General features: G+C 44.1%; 1 protein-coding gene across 8 annotated transcripts in view; it reads left to right on the top strand.

The window, feature by feature from the left end:
* sox5 (SRY-box transcription factor 5) overlaps positions 1–20,986 on the top strand; it is a 383,477-nt gene that overhangs the window by 295,326 nt on the left and 67,165 nt on the right. For all 8 annotated transcript variants that reach the window (XM_060842999.1, XM_060843001.1, XM_060843000.1 and 5 more), the window contains one exon: positions 3,787–3,959. In XM_060842999.1, coding sequence (XP_060698982.1) covers positions 3,787–3,959 — 173 coding nt within the window. The remainder of the gene's footprint in view (positions 1–3,786; positions 3,960–20,986) is intronic.

The raw sequence follows: 20,986 nt of genomic DNA, 5'->3' as shown, positions 1-20,986 counted from the left end.
CACACTCACTGTTGACCACTTAAAAGGTGGGTGGTATGGTAGTTCAGTGGTTAACACTGATGCCACACAGCGCCAGGGACCCGGGTTGGATTCCAGCCTTGGGCGACTGTGTGGAGTTTGCACATTCTCCCCGTGTCTGCATGGGTTTCCTCCGGGCGCTCCTGTTTTCTCCCACAGTCCAAAGATGTGCGGGTCAGATGAATTGGCCATGCTAAATTGCCCATAGTGTTAGGTGCATTAGTCAGAGGGAAATGGGTCTGGGTGGGTTACTCTTCGGAGGGTCGGTGTGGACTTGTTAGGCCGTAGGGTCTATTTGCACACTGCAGGGAATCAAATCTAATCTAATCTGACTAAACCATGCTAATTGCAGAAGGATCAATTAAGCTGACCTGGATTGGAATCATTTGCCCATTTGGTCATTAGCTCCACCAGGTTGTGAGATAGGAACAGCACAAGAAACAGATTTCTTGAGTTGCTTTTGATTTTAAGCAATTAGTTCTCTTGCAATTTTTAGAATTAGATTTCTGCTCGAAGTGAAATTACTCCTTATTATTTTGCATTATAGTTTCACCGAATCAGGCTGCAAGATTAATATTAGACTTCTGACCTTATAGAGATTTACAAAATTATGAGTCTTTTCCCTGGGGTTGAGGAGTCCAGAACTATAAGGCATAGGTTTAGGGTGAGAGGGGAAAGATATAAAAGAGACCCACGGAGCAGCTTTTTCACGCAGAGGGTGGTACTTGTATGGAATGAGCTGCCAGAAGATGTGGTGGAGGCTGGTACAATTGCAACATTTAAGAAGCATTTGGGTGGATATATGAGTAGGAAGGGTTTAGAGGGATATGGGCCAGGTGCTGGCAGGTGGGACTAGATTGGATTGGGATATCTGATTGGCATGGACGGGTTGGACTGAACGGTCTGTTTCCATGCTGTACATCTCTATGACTCTGTTTGCTGGAGTTATGTCTTGAAAATGTTTGGGGCTATCAATTTGATTTATTTATTTTCACGTGTATTTTGTTACAAAATACAGTGAAAAGTGTTGCATAGTATCGCCTCTCTCCAGAGGCATCTTAAAACACAGTAAAATAAACCAAAACATTGAATATAAAGGGCTGAAAAATGAAGTAAAAGTGTTTAACTTTAAAGGCTTTTATGTTAAGTGCTCCACAATAGACCTGGTGGCCAGGCATGGGTTCCCTTTGCCACATCACTGCCGTTAGAACAAAAGGCACCACTCTTTGGTACCATCTTGCCTCCACCAAAGCCCTCGCAGTGGGTCCTCCACAGACCTCGCCAATACAGATGCCACAGATGCCATTGGGTACCGCACCAGCCCAAACTCGACTCTGCCACCGCTGTCATGTGTTTGCTTTGGGCTCACTTCACCGATGCAGACACCAGCGATGACATAAGGTACTGCACTGGCCCAACTCATCTCCGCCTCCATGAATCTGCCTTGGACGCTGAGCACCCAAACTCGTCTCCACCTGAGCAGCCAGGCGCTAGGACCGCCTCATCGATGCAGAAGCTGCCTTTGTGATTGGCTCAATTAGTGGCACTCTTGACTCTAGGTGAGAGAGTTACGAGTTCACATTTCAGTTAGAGATGGAACCCGGGCAAATACTGGCAGTGTGGGAGGAATCTGCTTTTGGATGGGAAGTTAAATTGAAGCTTTGTCTGTCCTTTCAAGTGGAGGATCAGGTCCGTATAGAACTATGGGAAGAAGAAAAGCAGAGTTCTCCATCGTGTCTTGACATATATATATACCCCTCAACCAACATCAGTACAAGCAGATTATCTGGTTATTGTGTGGGATCCTGCTGTGTTCCATGTTGCCTGTGTATTTTTTCAGTATTTGTTCACTGTATGTAGGCATTGTGGCAGCCTTTTGAGAAGGTGGTGATAAGCCAGCTACGCCAAAACAACTGTTGGCTCTTTCAGAGGGCAGTTAAGAGTCAGCCATGTTGCTGTGGATCCAGAATCACATCAGAACAACAGATTTCCTTCCCTAAAGACTGTTAATGAACTAGATGGGTTCTTCTTTGTTTTATTCATGCACGGGTTAAGGGCATCACTGGCTGGGCCAGTATTTATTACCCAGAGGGCAGCTAAGAGTCAACCACATTGCCGTGGGTCTGGAGTCACATGTAGGCCAGACCAAGTAAGGATTCCTTCCCTAAAGGACATTTGTGAAACAGATGGGTTTTTCCAACAAGTGGCCATGAATTCACGGTCATTATCAGACTCTTAATTCCAGATTTGTTTGCACTATTGAATTCAAATTCAGCCATCTGCCATGGCAGGATTCAAACTCAGGACCCCAGAACATTACTTGGGTCCCTGGATTATCTATCCAGTGAAAATACCACTAGGCCGTTGTCTTGTAACTCTGTGTAAAAGCAAAGCATTGTGGATACTGCATCTTTGAAATATAAATGAAAGTGCTGGAGGAACTCCAGAGAGAGAGAGAAGGAGAGTTACATTTCAAATTTGGGATGACTCTTTCAAAAATCCTTAGGACTCCAGATCACACTGGACTAGAAATGTTAACTCTATTTCTCTCGCTTTCCATTGCTGCCAGTCCTGCTGAGTTTCTCCAGCACTCATTTTATTTCAAACTACAATCCTGTAGCATTAGCATCAGCATTATCATGAACTCAGTTTATCTTCCCTAGTTGCTGTAGTGCCATTATTAATCCAAGTCTTTAACAGTGCAGTATACTATTCCCATCTCCTGTGACGTCCCACTTTACAATAGTAACAACACTTTCAAACCCTCTGATTGGCTGTGGGACATCCTACAACCACACAAGACTCAATATTGTATTATCATCAACCAAAGGAAAGCTGAGGTGTATGGATCAGGAAACTCCTTTTGTTTCTATTTCTTTTCCTCTCAGTTTATTAACTAAGATAAAACAAAAGAATTTCAGAAATTCGAAATCTGAAATAAAAACAGGAAGTGCTGGAGAAGCTCAGCAGGTCTGGCAGCATCTGTGGAGAGAAAGCAGTTTATTCACTGTTCTGCACAAATGTACGGTATAGAATTAGGCCACTCAGTCCCTCCAGCCTGTTCTACCATTCAGTAAGATCATGGCTGCTCTGTTTTTGTTTCAAATTCCATGTTCTATCTACCTCAATAACCTTTGAATCTATAACTATAATTTATCTGTCTTCGCCTTAAAAATATTTGACGATTCCATATCCACCATCAGCTGAGGTAGAGAGTTCCAGTGTCACCCAATCCTCTGAGAGAAATATTTCTCCCCATCTCTGGTCCTTAAAGGATGACCCCTAGGTTTGATCTCGGGACTGCAATTGGCTTTGGTGCTCTTGGGCCAAGCAGGAGAGGAGGCATTTGACCAGACTCCAAATCCTCATTGTCATCCAACAGCCTGTGCTGGAAATGACGAGATGTGGGCAGGAGGCTCAGGTAAGGATCGTAGTTCACTGCGATGCACCTAGTAGCTGAATAACAGGTCGAAACCCAAAGATTGGGTCCACACGGTGGATGGCAGTGTTCACAAGAAATATGGTACTTTTAGAGCAAGGTTTAACTGGGACGCAATATTTTCAAAGTATTTATTAAGTCCCTTCATAACTTGTTTCTAATGAGCAGTGTGTTAGTGTTTCTTAAAAAGAAAATGATAATGGTCTATTCCATGTAATGTAACACTTTGGATATTATTCACAAAGCCCCTTGCTCCTTCTCTTCAACATCTCAAGTTGATTCTGCGAACAAGCTGGTCTTTATTCTTCTCCCCGCTCCTTTCTATCCAGACATCCTGTCGTCCATCACATCCTCGGGTTATTTGAATGACCATGATGCCGTGGCTAAGGCAATTCAAGAGGCCAGGCAAATGAAGGAGCAGCTTCGAAGGGAACAGCAGGCACTGGACGGGAAGGTTGCAGTCATCAACAGTCTGGGACTAAATAACTGCAGGATGGAAAAGGTCAGTTTGCGATGCCTGGGCTCCGAGTTGTGGGTTTTTATTTTTCAGTGGCAGGCAGCTTTATTGCAGCTTGCCTGCCTTAAGAGAGAGAGAAAGAGAGAGACAATGTGCCTTTTATTGAGAGAACTAGGCACAGTCTCAGCGCTCTCAACCCCTCCCCGTTCAGTCTCATTTAATGAAATTTAGCATCTGATTTAGACGAAGAGACACTATTTTTAGCACAAAGGCATCAGGAATGAACGGGGTTCAGAAAGGGCCAGAATTAACTTTGTTTACTTGTTTGTGGGAAGGCATAGCCTAATTTAATTTGGAATTTCTAATTAAATTAGTTCACGCCTTGCACCAAATAACAGTATTACCGTTTACAGAGATGTGGGATTTTGTAAAGCATATAACAGCCTTTGCTACATATTGCTGCTTGTATTTTTTTTACCATATTGAGACCTTTGCTTATGAACAACTTGTATTTTAAGCAGGGACAAGTCAAAATAATTCTTCAATAATTCACATGCTGTTCTACAACACTGCCTCTATACTGATAATCCCATACAAATGCTAGAAATGCCATATCAATGATCTGTTCAAATAATTGGTAATCACAGGTAATCTTTGCCTGTTGTGGAAAAATACGATACATAGCAGATGCTGAAGACCGTGGCAGGTTAAAGACCCTGTGTAAGGCAAGTTCCAATGCTGCCAAACCTGCTGAATATCTCTGTTATCTCCTGTTCTTTTTCCTGCCAGTTATGGTGGAGGACAATGCCCAGGGATAGTGGCATTTGCCTTGGCAGCATACCCAAGGTTGAGTCCTGTCTCATGGTGCTGTCAAAGCCTTTGCCACCTAGGTCATATTTAAAGCAGAATTCAGTCTCCTGAGTGAAAAGGCCAGCAGTCCTCATACAGCTTGGCCAAAATCATGCTCCTTTAATAAATTCATCCCTTCTCCATGTTATCTTTTACTCTCTTCCCCTCCACTGCATCTTGCTGGGACAAAGTTGTACCTGGCCACATTAGTGCATAGCCCTGAATAACCGAACCTCAGAGCTGCGTTGTGAGCGTAGGGTGATACAGTGGTTAGCACTGCTACCTCACAATGCCAGGGACCAGGGTTCAATTGGGAGACTGTCTGTGTGGACTTTGCACATTCCCCCCTGTGTCTGTGTAGGTCCCCTCCGGGTGCTCTGGTTTCCTCCTACAGTCTGAAGATGTACAGGGTAGGTTGATTTGGCTTTGATAAATTGCTCATAGTGTCCTGGGAGGTGTGGGTTAGCCATAGGAAATGCAGGGTTGTAGGGCAGGAGAGTGGGTCTGGATGGACTGGTCTTTGGAAGGTCAGTGTGGACTCGATGGGCCGAATGGCCTGCTTCCACACTGTAAGGATTCTCTGACTCACAGACCCAAACTCTTGAATGGAATTGCAAGTCATCATCGAGAGGAAACCGGACTGATATTTGCCCTGCTCCTGGTAATACTGAATCCAAATGTGCCACAATAAAGACTTTATCCTCAGTTATGTCTAGGATTTTGACATTTATCGCCCATTCTGAACTCCTGTTGAGAAGGAGATGGGGAGGAAACTCCTCTCTGGCTTTTTCGCAGCAAGCGACTGATTCATTTCAGATGCTTTGTGTCTTTTTTATTAGCAGCCGAGCGTAATGTTAAGGTGGCCCCATGTGAGAGCATCAACAGGCAGGCCTGTTTACTTTCTGAAAGGCCGCAGTGGGTGCAGCCAGTGGTTTGGGAATGGATGACTGCGAACCCAAGTGTGGGCTCTTGGGTCCAGCTTTCCTTCCCTCTCCTTCAGGACCAGCAACAGCCTGCTTCCCATCCAAATTCAGAAACCAGGGAAACACTGAGAACCACAGACCCCACATGGCAATCCCTCTGCGCCACATTTATTCAGACCACCAACATGCTCCCGATGCAGACACTGCTGGCTCACGGAGGGTTAACCAATGTGGTTGTATTAACCCTGTTAGTCATTATCAGACTGGTTAGAAGAGCTTTGAGCTGGGGGCTGATGCACAGACAGAAGGATGCTGCAGCAAATGTTATTTTTAGAATGGTTCAAAAACAAAACCCTGGCTCTCGCAAGAAGGAAGCCCTTCTCTTTAATCTCAACATTAACCCTCCATTAGTGAGTAGCGCGTGTAATTGTTATAGGCAGCTCTCGTAATCAGAAAAAGGTTCTTAAGGCCTTCTCACACCAGCTGCGGTGGAAAAAAAAGCGGAATAAGGGATAGTGAGAGACACTAATAAAAAGTGACTAAAATGTTCTTTCGAAGCTCCAGTAAATTGCAGTTATTTGTTAAGTATATTCAAGTCAGCTGTAGATGCAGCAGTTGGTGTTTTCAGAGAGCATCTGTACTTGGTTTCTGTAAAGAAGCAGCATTGGGTGCATTCCCCTGTGCTACCAGCTGGGAGTCGTCAAATGACAACCAACAAAATACTTCTGGATGGGAAGCCTTCATTTGGAGTTTTATGTACTCGTGAACCAGACTCTGCGGTTTTGATTTGGAGCCCATTAAAATGTCTTTGATGGTATGGAAATTCATCTTCATGAAGTCTCCAGCTCGCAAACGCTGTGAGTTGCAGTTACAGATCAGTCATTCAAAACTAATGGCAGTAATTGTCCTGACTGCTTGTATTGCAACACACTGCATTAAAATAATCCAACCCCTTAGTCTTGGCACTGAGAGTTAATCTTCTTTAATACAGATCAGCTGTTACTCTCCCACATGACTTCAGGCAGAGCCAGGCGACTATTCACAGTGTTTTGATTAAGTTACAAAAGTACAACCATCTGCCTTCACATCTTTCTCATTCAATCACTTCTCTGCTGCTCAGAGCTCGGTTTCTGTTGCGCTTCGTTGCAAGATTGTCCTGAAAGTTTTGACGCAAGGAGTCAAACTTAATTAAGCGGCGCTGTTTAATGCGAGCCCACACTGTTACTTCTCTTACCCAGTGGCTGCCATGGTTAGCAGAATGTGAGTTTGACTTCTTTCTCCACTGCCTGAACACTTTTCTTTGAAGTCACTGAGAGGAAAAGCGAGCTACTACAAGTCTGAGGGTCACGGGTAGTAGGCACCTGCCTCTTTGGCCAGCTGACAGTAGATAGAAGCTTCGAGTCATTATCCAGTCATTATTATATTGCTGGTTGTTAAACATTGCTGAGAGTAAATTGGTTGATTCAGTATTAGATTTAGATTTATTTAATACGTTGTCACTTGCACCTAGGTACAGTGAAAAGTGGATAATGTCATCATGATCAGGTGCCATCTTGGATTACAAAATAAATTACTGAATAAATTGTAGTCACTGAATAAATTAATATTAAATTGATATTACTAAAGCTTCAAAAGTTCATCTTTCCCTTTCCATAGAGTTCACCCTCTCTGCTCCTCCAGTCCCCAATGTCGATACCATTCTCTGGGGTCCTGGCAACTTGCATCTTTTCTGCCACCACAGCACTATTGCTTCCATGCCCACCGTCTCCATCACCCCTGAGCTCACTGACCTACATTGTCTCCCGGTCAAGCAACATCATGATTTCAGATTTCTTCTCCATGTTTTCCAATTCCTCCTTGGCCTTGCCACCCCCGTCTCCATAATCTCTTCCAGCACAGCAATTATTGGAGATATCTGTGCTCCTCTAACTCTGGCTTCAAGAGCATCCTCAATTTTAATTGCTTCATCATTGGTAGCCATGCTTTCAGTTGTCTACGGTCTGTGCTCTGACACCTTCTCCAAAAACCTCTCTGTCTTGTGTTCCTCCTTAAAGATATTGTTGACTAGGTTTTTTGATCTAATATCTTCTGATGTACTGTACTTTATTTTATCTTGTTACTGTGAGGCACTTTGGGACAATGTAGCATGTTAAAGTCACTATGTGAATCCAAGTGTTCAATCATTCACAATACTGTGCCTAGATCTTTCTTAACAATCACAACGCCAGGTTATACTCCTACAGTTTTATTTGAAGGATTTTTCTTACCCTCCTCAACTTTGCTTAAGAAATGTCAGTATTTAGAACATCAGATGTGTACTGTGTTTATCAAATCAATAATCTGATAACCAGAATCTGAGGGGCTTACTTAACAGTTGTTACCTGTTTTGTCCTGATCGACAAGTGAGTCAAGGGTAGTGGTCATGAGATCAATACTGACTGCAAGCCCACACGGAAGGACTTATCAGGAGATAACAGGTACTTGTCGCGCAATTGATAATGCTAATTTTAGGAGGACTACCTCAAAGCCCCAAGGAGCTGTGCTGTGTTTTATCTTTATAAGATCAATCACAAACTGCAGTGAAATATATTTTGACTTATCCAATTTACTGACTGGTGTAGGTGTGAATATGCTAGACTGCTACATCATCAGGTAATTATCATCAAAGAACATAGATACCAACTGTGGCCTGTTCATTCACACCCCTTTCTATCACATCCATCTTTCACACTGGCAACTGGATTCAAGAGTCTACTGATAGCCATGAAACAATTATTGATTGTCAGGGAAAATCCCATCTGGTTCTCTCACATCCTGTGGGAAGGAACCTGCCATCCTTACCCAAGTCTGGCCTACATGTGACTCCAAACCCACAGCAATTTGGTTGACTCTTAACTACCCTCTGGGTAATGAGTGATGGACAGTGAATGCTGGCCCAGCCAGTGACACCCACATCCCATGAAATAATAAAATAAAGCTCTTCTGTTGTCTTCTGACTAAAAGTTGTGATGAAATCCGCTTCCAGTAGGCTGTGAAAATGTAACCATTAAGCTATACTTGGTCCCAAAGATCATCCATTTGATTGTTCCAAAATGGGGCGGGGAAGGGGAGAGGTGGGTGGGAATCACAGAAGAGGAGTTCAAAGGACACAGGTTTGAAGAAAAAGACAAGGACAGAAGCAGACTCAAAGTTAGGAGTGCTGCAGTTAGCTGCACTGCTGGGAAGGGAGCAGAAGGACATAAATGCTCTGGGGAACAAGGTGATGAATCAAGAGCTGTTGTGTGGCTCCATACTGTTTGAACTCAGGAAGATATTTGAGGAATTGGCAGGCAGCTAAATGTTGGAGTCAGAACTCAGAGGAATTTATAGGGAGCTGAGAAAAGTGGGAAAGTTGCTGGTTCTATGTTTTGTGTGTGTGTGGTGGGGGGGGTGTGTGGTGGGCAGGTGGAGGCAGTGGTGAGGGGTGAATGTACAAGGGGCTTGGAAGAAGCCAGTGAGCATTTATGCTTCAGTGCATCTGAGAAAGTTGAGGATGGAAAGCTCGCAAATGGCATTTCTTGGGTGTAAATGAGTAAAGTTGGAATTTAGGAAATAACCCAAACTTGAGGCTGACTTGGTGAAGCCTGCTACCTGTAAAGAGCTGAATTAATGCTTGAAGATAAGATACAGTTTCAGAGACGAAAGGACAGTAGACTAAAGAAGCGAGGATGATTGACCAGAATGGGAGCAGGCTATCCATGACAAAGCAATTTTTAAAGAGGGAATTTCAAGGACAGTTTGGAAATTTGAAGAATTATAATCCATTGTGAAATGGAATAAGATTTGGTGATCATGTGACTAACACATCAGTAGGGGGTGGATTTACTGAGAAAACCATTGGATCTTTCTTGATTGCATTTGCTATTTGAAGTGTGTTCAATCACAGTCTATTAATTATATTTACACCTCAATTCGGGGTATTAGAAATAAGTTGTATATATATTATAGGTAGTATCACTGTTTTAACATTGTGTGGTAAAGTTGATTGTTATTTGTTCAAACCCATGGAATCTTAAGATGTTATTCTCTTCATAAGTTCCATGGAAATCTCAAACAACAACAACACAGTAAAAATATTGTGGATGCTGGGAATCTGAAACAAACACAGAAAATGTTGGAGACACTCAGCAGGTTGGGCAGCATATGTGCAGAGAGAAAAACAGAGTTAACATTTCAAGTCTGATAAGACTTTTCTTCGGAATTAAGAGCCATACCGGACTCGAAACATAAACTAACTTTCTCGCTGTACAGGTATTGCCAGATGTACTAAGATTCTCTACCACTTACTCGTTTGTTCACTTTAAAAAGACAAACAAAAATAAATTCTCGTCCCTAATCCGATTGTAACCTACATTTGACAGTCTGGTTTGGGATCTTAACATAGACTGTATACCTCCCAGATTTCTTAACTCTTTCTGTGAAGAGTAATAAGGCCATGCTTTTGATACTGTCAGGTCTTATTTTGAGTCCATTATTATGTGAGTATATGTGTTTCACATTAGAATGTGGTTATTATGGCTATTGTGAATGGTACAAGCTGCAGTGAGGACAATTAGGCTTTGTACTACTAATACTGGGTAAAACATTCTTCGATTCACCATGGTGATGAAGACACAAAGTCGAGTATTGCTCTAATGTCTGTAATGGCAACGATGCCTGTTTGAATGCTGTGCTTGGCATTTTTTCCTGCCCATTTAACTACATGCAACTCATTTCAGAACTGCACCAGTATATAGGCCCTGTTACTTTTTCCTGACCTCATACTATTTTAGGAGAGCCCAGTTTTATTATTTTTGGTGGAATATTCCTTTCTTTTAAAAAAAGAGATAATGTGCTACCCATTTCTTTCAAGTTTGGATCAGTTTATGAAGTAATGGGCCAGATTTTGTATGATCTCAAGAAGCCTCACTTCACTTTTACATAAAGACTCCAATGCGGTGGTTTAAAGCTAAGAGGGCCTGCTCTGGGCCCCTGTTTGATGCCTCGGCCTAGTTTACTCTCTGCTTAGCTCGGATGGGTTAAGAGGAAACCAGGGACTCATGTTTCAATGGAGTTAGAAGCATACAATCCTATGAGGCGAAGGGAGCCCTTTTGGCCCACTGTATGTGTGCTGTTCATTTGCAAAGAGCTGGCAAATTCGTCCCACTCCTCTGTTCTTAACCTTAAAAATGTTTCCTTTTCCATTGTTTATTCAATCACCTTTTCAATGTCACACTTGAATTTGTTTCCACCACTCTTTCAGGCAGTGCCACCCATATTAGAACCTCTCTCTGTGTAAACTCTTTCCTGAGTCAACACCTCCTGGTGTTTCTGTGAATTATGCTGTCTCTGGCTAGTGACAGAAATGATTTCTTCTTAATTTACTCTGTCAAAACCCCTTATCATTTTGAACACCAGTATTCAACTTCTCTTTAGCCATCTCTGCTTCCTGTTGTTGAGAAGAATAAGGGAGAATTTCATAGAAATCTATAAAATCTAATAGGACTAGACAGACTAAATGCAGCAAAGATGTTCCTGATGACCAGGGACAACGCAACCAGGGACCACAGCGTAAAGATACCGGACAGGCCACTTCGGACTGAGATGAGGAGAAATTTCTTCAGCCAGAAATTGGGGAGCCTGTGGAATTTTCTTTGCCACAGAAAGAGGTTGAGGCCAAAGCATTGACTGTTTTCAAGAAGGAGTTAGATACAGCTCCTAATGCTAGAAGGATTAAAGAGTATGGGGGAGAAAGCAGGAACAAGGGACTGAGTTGGACGATCAGCCATGATCATATTGAATGACAGAGCAGGTTCAAAGGGCTGAATGGACTACACCTGCTCCAGTTTTTCTGTTGTTTTTTATTTCCGTGGCTGTCATACAAGATCCCTAGCCTGCACCTGCCTGTTTTGCATCTGCGCCATCATTATTTCAGCTCTGGTATGAACCCACCCCAAGGCCGTGACGTTCCTCCTCAGGGTGGGTTGAAATTGGATAGGAGTTGTGGCCATAAAGGATGCAGGTTCTGTCAGGAAGTTGGGATCGGCCCATGTTTTAGGGACACATTTCCCCACTTTTGACTCCACAGTGCATGTCATGTCAGTCTGATTGACATGCAGGCTACAAATCAGATGGTGAGTACACAGGAGGGGGAGGCGGCAGTGACAGGTAAATCACCTGCTGTTGTGTGTGCGAGCAATGGAGGGGACCTGACCTTTGACGGGGGTGGACATTTTGGGTGGATTAGGGCCAAGCAGGAGGGGCTGATTGTTGAGGGTGGTTTAAACATCTCTATTCAATGAAAGTAGGTGAACTGGGGTTCATTTTTAAGGGAGAAAAATTGGATAAGGCAATTGATGTGTGAGTAACCTGCGCTGTTCATTCTGATGCACAGAATGTGCTGTGTGCTTATTTACTCAATTGCAGCACCCAGCCATAACTAACTGCATTGATGAGTGGCAGGATGAGTGAGTAGGAGCTGTAAATCTTCAGAGGCTCGTAGAAATACAAGCTACACAAATACAAGATCTACAAGGATGTTGCTGCCAGGGTTGGAGGGTTTGACCTATAGGAAGAGGCTGAATAGGCTGGGGCTGTTTTCCCTGGAGCATCATAGCTTGAGTGATGACCAAATAGAGGTTTATAAAATTATGAGGGGCATGGATAGGGTGAATAGTGAAGGTCTTTTCGCTGGGGTGGGGGAGTCCAGAACTAGAAGGCATGGGTTTAAGGTGAGAGAGAAAGATTTAAAAGGGACCTAAGGGGCAACATTTTCATGGTGATGTGTGTATGGAATGAGCTGCCAGACAAAGTGGTGGAGGTTTGTACAATTACAACATTTAAAAGGCACCTGGTCAGGTATATCAGTAGGGTTTCGGAGGGCTATGGGCCTTGTGCTGTTAAATGGGACTAGATTAATTTAGAATGTCTGGTCAGCGTGAATGAGTTGGACCAAAGGGTCTGTTTCTGTGCTGTACATCTCTATGACTCTGTGACTGTAAGTGTGTCAGACCTGGGAAAGTCATTGGAATGACACGACATGGGGCACAGTTTCTCAGAGGTTCATCAGTGCCACTCCTGAGGTCTTGTTTAGGATGTGGGGCAGGATAAGGTTGACCCTGCCTGAACAGGGAGTTAGGAGGCCCCTCCAGGGAAACTTGACCCGGGGAATAGGAACAGGGGGCAAGTCAGTGCCAGCAGTGCCCACCCCCACCCCCAGGACCTGGATACAGTTCCCAAAGCTCAATGACCTCACCTGAGTGGCAAGAGGGTTGAATACAACTTTGAAAGGTCAACCACTTGAACCACCAGCCTCCTCCACTGCTCCATTCACCAGACACCCTCATCACATTTTTCAAAGTGTTCCCATCTATTTCCCTACATTCGATACCTTCCATATCCTTCTCCACAGTAAATACGGATGCAAAATACTCATTTAGTATCTCCCCCTCTCCTGTGGCTTCATACAAAGGCTACCTTGCTGATCTTTGAGGGGCCCTATTCTATCCCTAGTTGCCCTTTTGTCCTTAATGTATTTGTAAAAACCCTTTGGATTCTCCTTAACTCTATTTGCCAAAGCTATCTCACATCTCCTTTTTTGCCCTCCTGATTTGCCTCTTAAGAATACTACTACCGCCTTTATACTCTTGTAACGGTTCTCTAGATCTCGCCTATCTATACCTGACATATGCTTCCTTCTTTTTCTTAACCAAACCCTCAATTTCTCTAGTCATCCAGCATTCCCTACACCTTTCCTTTCACCCTAACTGGAATATACTATCTCTGGTGTCTCCTTATCTCATTTCTGAAGGCTTCCCATTTTCCAGCTGCCCCTTTACCTGTGAACACCTGCCCCCAATCAGCTTTTGGAAGTTCTTGCCCAATACCTTCAAAATTAGCCTTCCACCAATTTAGAACATCATCTTTTAGATCTGGTCCATCCTTTTCCATCACTATTTTAAAACTAAAAGCATTATGGTCACTGGCCCCAAAGTGCTCCCCCACTTTCACCTCAGTCACCTGCCCTGCCTTATTTCCCAAGAGTAGGTCAAGTTTTGCACCTTCTCTAGTAGGTACATCCACATACTGAATCAGAAAATTTTCTTGTACACAGTTAACAAATTTCTCTCCATCTTAGCACTATGCCAGTCCCAGTCTATGTTTGGAAAGTTAAAACCCCCTACTGCAACCACCCTATTATTCTTACATTTAACTGAGATCTCCTTACAAACTTTTTTTTCAATTTCCCACTGACTATTAGGGGTCTCTCATGCAATCCCAATAAGGTGATCATCCCTTTCTTATTTCTCAGTTCCACCCAAGTAACTTTCTTGGATGTACTTCTGGGAATATCCTCCCTCAGTACAGCTGTAATGCTACCCCTTATCAAAAACGCCACTCCCCCTCCTCTCTTGCCTCCCTTTCTATCCTTCCTGTAGCATTTGTATCCTGGAACATTAAATTGCCAGTCCTGTCCATCCCTGAGCTGAAAATGTGTTGCTGGAAAAGCGCAGCAGGTCAGGCAGCATCCAAGGAGCAGGAGAATCGATGTTTCGGGCATGAGCCCTTCTTCAGGCTCATGCCCGAAACGTCAATTCTCCTGCTCCTTGGATGCTGCCTGACCTGCTGCGCTTTTCCAGCAACACATTATCAGTTCTGATCTCCAGCATCTGCAGTCCTCACTTTTTCCTGTCCATCCCTGAGCCATGTTTCTGTAACTGTTATGATATCCCAGTCCCATGTTCCCCACCATGCCCTGAGTTCATCTGCCTTCCCTGTTAGGCCCCTTGCATTGAAATAAATGCAGTTTAATTTATCAATCCTACCTGTTCTCTGCTTTGTCCCTGACTGTTTGACTCACTTCTGTTCTCAACTCAGTCTCAGATTGAAATCTTTCCTCACTATCTCCTTGGGTCCCAACCATCCCACTCCCATCTTACTAGTTTAAATCCTCCCGAGCATCTCTAGCAAATCTCCCTGCCAGTATATTAGTCTACTTCTAATTCAGGTGGAACCCATCCTTGTGCAGGTCACCTCTACCCCAGAGGAGATTCCAATGATCCAAGAATATGAATCCTTCTCCCATATACCAGTTCCTCAGCCATGTATTCATCTGCTCTATCCTCCTATTCCAATCCTCACTAGCCCATAATACTGGGAGAATTCCAGATATTACTACTCTCAAGGACCTCCCTTTTAAATTCCTGCCTAGCTCTCTGTAATCTCTCTTCAGAATCTCAACCTTTTCCCTTCCTGTGTCATTGGTTCCAACGTATACAATGACCTCCTGCTGGCGCCTCTCCCCCGTGCACCATCTCTGAGTCATCCTTGATCTTGGCAGCAGGGAGACAACACACCATTCTGATTTTTCACTGCTGGCCACAGAAATGTCTGTCTGTGCCTCTGACTAGAGAGTCCTCTAACACAAATGATCTGTTGCAACCTGGTGTATGCCTCATTGCATTAGAGTCAGCCTCAGGCTTTCAGGGAGCTAGGTTGGAAGCTCAGAGTTAGAACAAACAGAGTTGTAGTCTCTGGTTTGTTACCCGTGCCACGTGATAGAGAGTCGAGGAACAGGGAGAGAGAGCAGTTAAATGCGTGGCTACAGGGATGGTGCAGGAGGGAGGGATTCCGGTTTCTGGATAACTGGGGTCCTTTCTGGGGAAGGTGGGACCTCTATAAAAAGGATGGTCTACACTTGAACCTGAGGGGCACCAGTATCCTTGGGGGGAGGTTTGCTAGTGCTCTTTGGGAGGGTTTAAACTAACTCCGCGGGGGCATGGGAACCAGGACTGTAGCTTTAGGGTACAGGACCTTGAGTGTAGGGAGGTTAGGAATAATGCAGCGATCTCTAAGGAGGGTGCCTGTAACCAGAAAGGTGGATTGAAGTGTGTATACTTCAATGCCAGAAGTATAAGGAATAAGGTAGGTGAACTTGCAGCGTGGGTTGGTACCTGGGACTTCGATGTTGTGGCCATTACAGAGACGTGGGTAGAACAGGGACAAGAATGGCTGTTGCACGTTCCAGGGTTCAAATGTTTTAGTAGGATCAGACATGGGGGTAAAAAAGGGGGAGGCGTGGCATTACTTGTCAAAGACAGTATCACAGCAGTGGAATGGACGATGGAAGAGGACTTGCCATCTGAGGTAGTTTGGGCTGAGGTTAGAAATAGGAAAGGTGAGGTCACCCTGTTAGGTGTTTTCTACAGGCCTCCTAATAGTCCTAGAGAAGTAGAGGATAATATTGCGAGGATGATTCAGGAAAAGAGTGAAGGTAGCAGGGTGGTTGTTATGGGGGACTTTAACTTCCCAGATATTGACTGGGAGAGCTATAGCTCGAGTTCATTAGATGGGTCGGTGTTTGTACAATGTGTGCAGGAGGGTTTCCTGACACAATATGTCGACAGGCCAACAAGAGGGGAGGCTATATTGGATTTGGTTCTAGGTAATGAACCAGGCCAGGTGTTGGACTTGGAGGTAGGTGAGCACTTCGGGGACAGTGACCACAACTCGGTGACTTTTACTTTAGTGATGGAGAGGGATAATCGTGTGCCGCAGGGCAAGAGCTATAGCTGGGGGCAGGGAAATTATGATGCAGTGAGGCATGACTTAGGATGTGTGGATTGGAAAAACAGGCTTCAAGAGAAGAACACTAATGAGATGTGGGGAGTGTTCAAGGAGCAGCTACTGCGTGTCCTCGATAGGTATGTACCAGTCAGGCATGGTGTAAAGGGCCTTGTGAGGCAGCCGTGGTTTAGTAAGGAATTGGAGTCCCTTGTGAAAGGGAAGAAGGCGGCATATGTAAAGATGAGGCGTGAAGGTTCAGTAGGGGCGATTGAGAGTTATAAAGTAGCCAGGAAGGAGCTAAAGAGGGAGCTAAGAAAAGCGAAAAGGGGACATGAAAAGTCTTTAGCTGGTAGGATTAGGGAAAACCCAAAGGCTTTCTATAGGTATGTCAAGAATAAAAGGATGACTAGGGTAGGTATCGGTCCAGTCAAGGATAGTAGTGGGAAGTTGTGTGTGGAGGCGGAGGAGATTGGAGAGACATTAAATCAGTACTTTTCATCAGTATTCACTCAGGAACAGGACACTGTTGCTGATGTGAATATGGAATCACAAATAATTAGAATGGATGCCCTGGAAATATGCAGGGAAGAGGTTTTGGGAATATTGGAAAGGATGAATATAGATAAGTCTCCTGGGCCTGATGGCATTTACCCCAGGATCCTATGGGAAGCTAGGGAGGAGATAGCAGAGCCATTGGCCTGGATTTTTATGTCGTCGTTGTCAACGGGAATAGTACCAGAGGACTGGAGGATAGCGAATGTGGTCCCATTGTTCAAGAAAGGGAGTAGGGATAGCCCTAGCAACTATAGGCCAGTGAGTCTGACTTCAGTGGTGGGCAAAGTCTTAGAGAGAATGGTAAGGGATAAGATTTATGAACATCTGGGTAGGAATAACGTGATCAGGGATAGCCAGCATGGTTTTGTGAAGGGCAGGTCGTGCCTCACAAACCTTATTGAGTTCTTTGAGAAGGTGACCAAGGAAGTGGATGAGGGTAAAGCAGTAGATGTTGTGTATATGGATTTTAGTAAGGCGTTCGATAAGGTTCCCCATGGTAGGCTAATGCTAAAACTTCGGAGGTATGGCATTGAGGATACATTAGAGGTTTGGATTAGGAATTGGCTGGCTGGAAGGAGACAGAGGGTAGTAGTTGATGGATTATGTTCATCTTGGAGCGCAGTTACTAGCGGTGTACCACAAGGATCTGTTTTGGGACCATTGCTTTTTGTTATCTTTATAAATGATCTAGAGGAAGGACTTGAAAGCTGGGTAAGCAAGTTTGCGGATGACACAAAAGTCGGTGGAGTTGTGGATAGTGAGGAAGGAAGTGGTAGGTTACAGCGGGATATAGATAAGTTGCAGAGCTGGGCGGAAATGTGGCAAATGGAATTCAATGTAGCTAAGTGCGAAGTCGTTCACTTTGGTAGGAATAACAAGATGATGGATTACTGGGCTAATGGTAGGCTACTTGGTAGTGTGGATGAGCAGAGGGATCTTGGTGTCCATGTACACAGATCTCTGAAAGTTGCCACCCAGGTAAATAGTGCTGTGAGGAAGGCATATGGTGTACTGGGCTTTATTGGCAGAGGAATTGAGTTCCGGAGTCCTGAGGTCATGTTGCAGTTGTATAAGACTCTGGTGCGGCCTCATCTGGAGTATTGTGTGCAGTTTTGGTCGCCATACTATAGGAAGGATGTGGAAGCTTTAGAACGAGTGCAGAGGAGGTTTACCAGGATGTTGCCTGGAATGGTAGGAAAATCTTATGAGGAAAGGCTGAGGCACTTGGGGCTGTTCTCATTGGAGAAGAGAAGGTTTAGGGGAGATCTGATAGAAGTGTATAAGATGATTAGGGGTTTAGATAGGGTAGATACTAAGAACCTTTTACCGCTAATGGAGTCAGGTGTTACTAGGGGACATAGCTTTAAATTAAGGGGTGGTAGGTATAGGACAGATGTTAGGGGTAGATTCTTCACACAGCGGGTTGTGAGTTCATGGAATGCCCTGCCCGTATCAGTGGTGAACTCTCCTTCTTTATGGTCATTTAAGCGGGCATTGGATAGGCATTTGGAAGTTATTGGGCTAGTATAGGTTAGGTAGGATTCGGTCGGCGCAACATCGAGGGCCGAAGGGCCTGTACTGCGCTGTATCCTTCTATGTTCTATGTTCTATGTTCAATACCAGAAACTTGGCTGTTCATGTTACATTCCCCTGAGAATCTATCACCCCCTACATTTTCCAAAACCTGTTTGAAATGGGGATTGCACAGAAGACTCCTGCACTACCTGCCTACCTCTATTATCTTTCCTGGAGTTAACCCATCTATGTGACTGTATCTGTGACTTTTCTCCCTTCCTGTAACTGCCATCCATCACATCCCCTTGCTTTTGTAACTTCCTTATTGTCTCTAATTGTTGCTCCAACCAATTCATTCGATCTGATAGGATTCTCAACCATTGGCATTTATTGCAGATATAATCCTCAGTAACACAAACTTCCACATCTGACAAGAAGAGCATATCACTCTACTGAGGACAATTTTTGCTTCTTCCAATCTGCAGACCCAGAAAATAATACCATCTATTTCTTCTACAAAACTGCTCCAGGCTAACTTAATACTTATGGCTTATGGCTTTAAGTTTAATCAAGAGACATAGCTCAATAAAAAATATAATCAAGAAAGAACCCACTCTACTCATTACTGCAGATTTATAGCAAGGCCACTCTTAAAATTATTCACTTATCTGTTTCTGTGCTGTGACCTCTCCCAAACAGGTTCCTCCATGGTCAGAATACTAGACATGGTGTGGGAGCTGTGTCAGTGAGGATATTCAGCGTCAGTGTTGTGGTACCAGACCTAGGTTGTAAGCAAGGATTGGAACTAACCATTGAGGCTGCCTCCTCTACAAACAGAGCCTGACAGGACAGTTGGAGACCAATATTACGTTAAAGTGTGACTGTAGATTGTTAGAGTACAGGCTCACAGTAGGGTGTTCCTGTTAGCTTCTCCCCATCAGTAATGTGCAAATGAGAGTGCCTTCCCTGTTGCATCTGAGCTTGGTGTCTGTAGATTTGATGATATTAACATTAGGAGCATAGGATTTAATAGCCAGAGTAGGTCATTGGGTCCTTTGAATATCCTCAGCCATTCGATAAGATCATGGTTGATCTGTTTGTGGGTTCAGCTCCACATTCCTGCCTGCTCCCCCCCAAAACCCTTAACTCCCTCCTCCACCAACAATCCATCCAAGTAGACCATGAATAAATACAAAGATCCTGCCTTCACCAACTCCCAGGGAACAAAGTTCCACATTCCGAACGACTCAGAGAAAGCAATTTCTCTCTCCCATCTCCATTTGAAAAGAGAAACCTCATGTTCTGAAACAATGTCAGCTGGACTTAGTGTTCCTCCACACACCCTCTGGGTACTGGCACTTTGTAAACTGTTAGAATGAGATTGCAGAGAGCGAACTGGAAGGGAGCAGAGTCTTGAGAGAATGTGTCAATGGATCAAACTGTGAGTAAAAAGTTCTTGCAGAATGTTCCATGCACCCGTGAAGTAGCATGTTGGGAAAGTAACTGGACGTCGAACCCCACATGTCCTACTAAACAGTGGCTACCCATTCTCGAAATGCTGACCATAATTTAACCCCAGGCTGAGAAGCTCTGGTAATGTCCCCTCCCAGGCCAAGTGGGCAGGAGGAGTCATGGTTGAGTGAAAAGTGCAGCCAGCCACAGTTCTTCATAAATATCTTCCTCTATCTTCAGCACGATTGCTGCTCTGTGATAGAGGCAGTGCTTCATCAAGCAACTAGTGGATTCTGATGCTGCAGTGCATTGACTGGTGGCACAGGCAGATACAAAACTACATTAATCTCGTCAGTTATACTTCCACCTGTTTGTGGTAATGCCCTCTTGTGAGCCTGTACTCCAACAACCTACAGTCACACTTTACTGTACTACTCGTCTGCAACTGCCCTGTCATACTCTGTTGGCAATTACGGTAGAGTTTAAGAATTATATAGACATAGGGCAGGAAACAAATCCTTTGATCCAACTCGTGCATGCCAACCAGACATCCCAAATTCATTTACTCCCATTTGTCAGCATTTGGCCCATCTCCCTCTAAACCTTTTCTTTTCATATACCTGTCCAGGTACCTCTTAAGTGTTGTAATTGTACCAGCCTCCACCACTTCCTCAGGCAGCTCATTCCATACACGTACCACCCTCTGCGTGAAAAAGTTGCCCCTTACATCCCTTTTAAGTGTTCCCCCTCTCATCTTAAACCGATGCCCTCTAGCTTTGGACTCTGGGAAAGAGACCTTGGCTATTTGTTCTATCCATACCCCTCATGATTTTATAAACCTCTAAGGTTAGCCACCGATGCTCCAGGGAAAACAGCCCCAGCCTGTTCAGCCTCTCCCTATAGCTCAATCCTTCAACCCTGGCAATATCCTTGTAAATCTTTTCTGAATCCTTTCAAGTTTCACATCTTTTGTATAGCTAGGAGACCTGAATTGAATGCAGTATTCCAAAAATATCCTAACCGATGTCCTGTACAGTTGCAACATGACCTCCTAACCCCTGTACTCAATGCACTGACCAATAAAGGCAAGTGTACCAAATTGCTTGACTTGTGCCCATTCCACAACAAGTTTTAATGCAAATTGTCATCACTCTGGCTATTGCAAGAAATGTTCTTTTGTGCTGGGACTCACTG

This window comes from Hemiscyllium ocellatum, chromosome 23 (genome assembly GCF_020745735.1).
Source record: "Hemiscyllium ocellatum isolate sHemOce1 chromosome 23, sHemOce1.pat.X.cur, whole genome shotgun sequence".
NCBI lineage: Eukaryota > Metazoa > Chordata > Chondrichthyes > Orectolobiformes > Hemiscylliidae > Hemiscyllium > Hemiscyllium ocellatum.
Note: the sequence above shows the minus strand (reverse complement) of the source record. Positions and strands in the feature narration are given on the sequence as shown.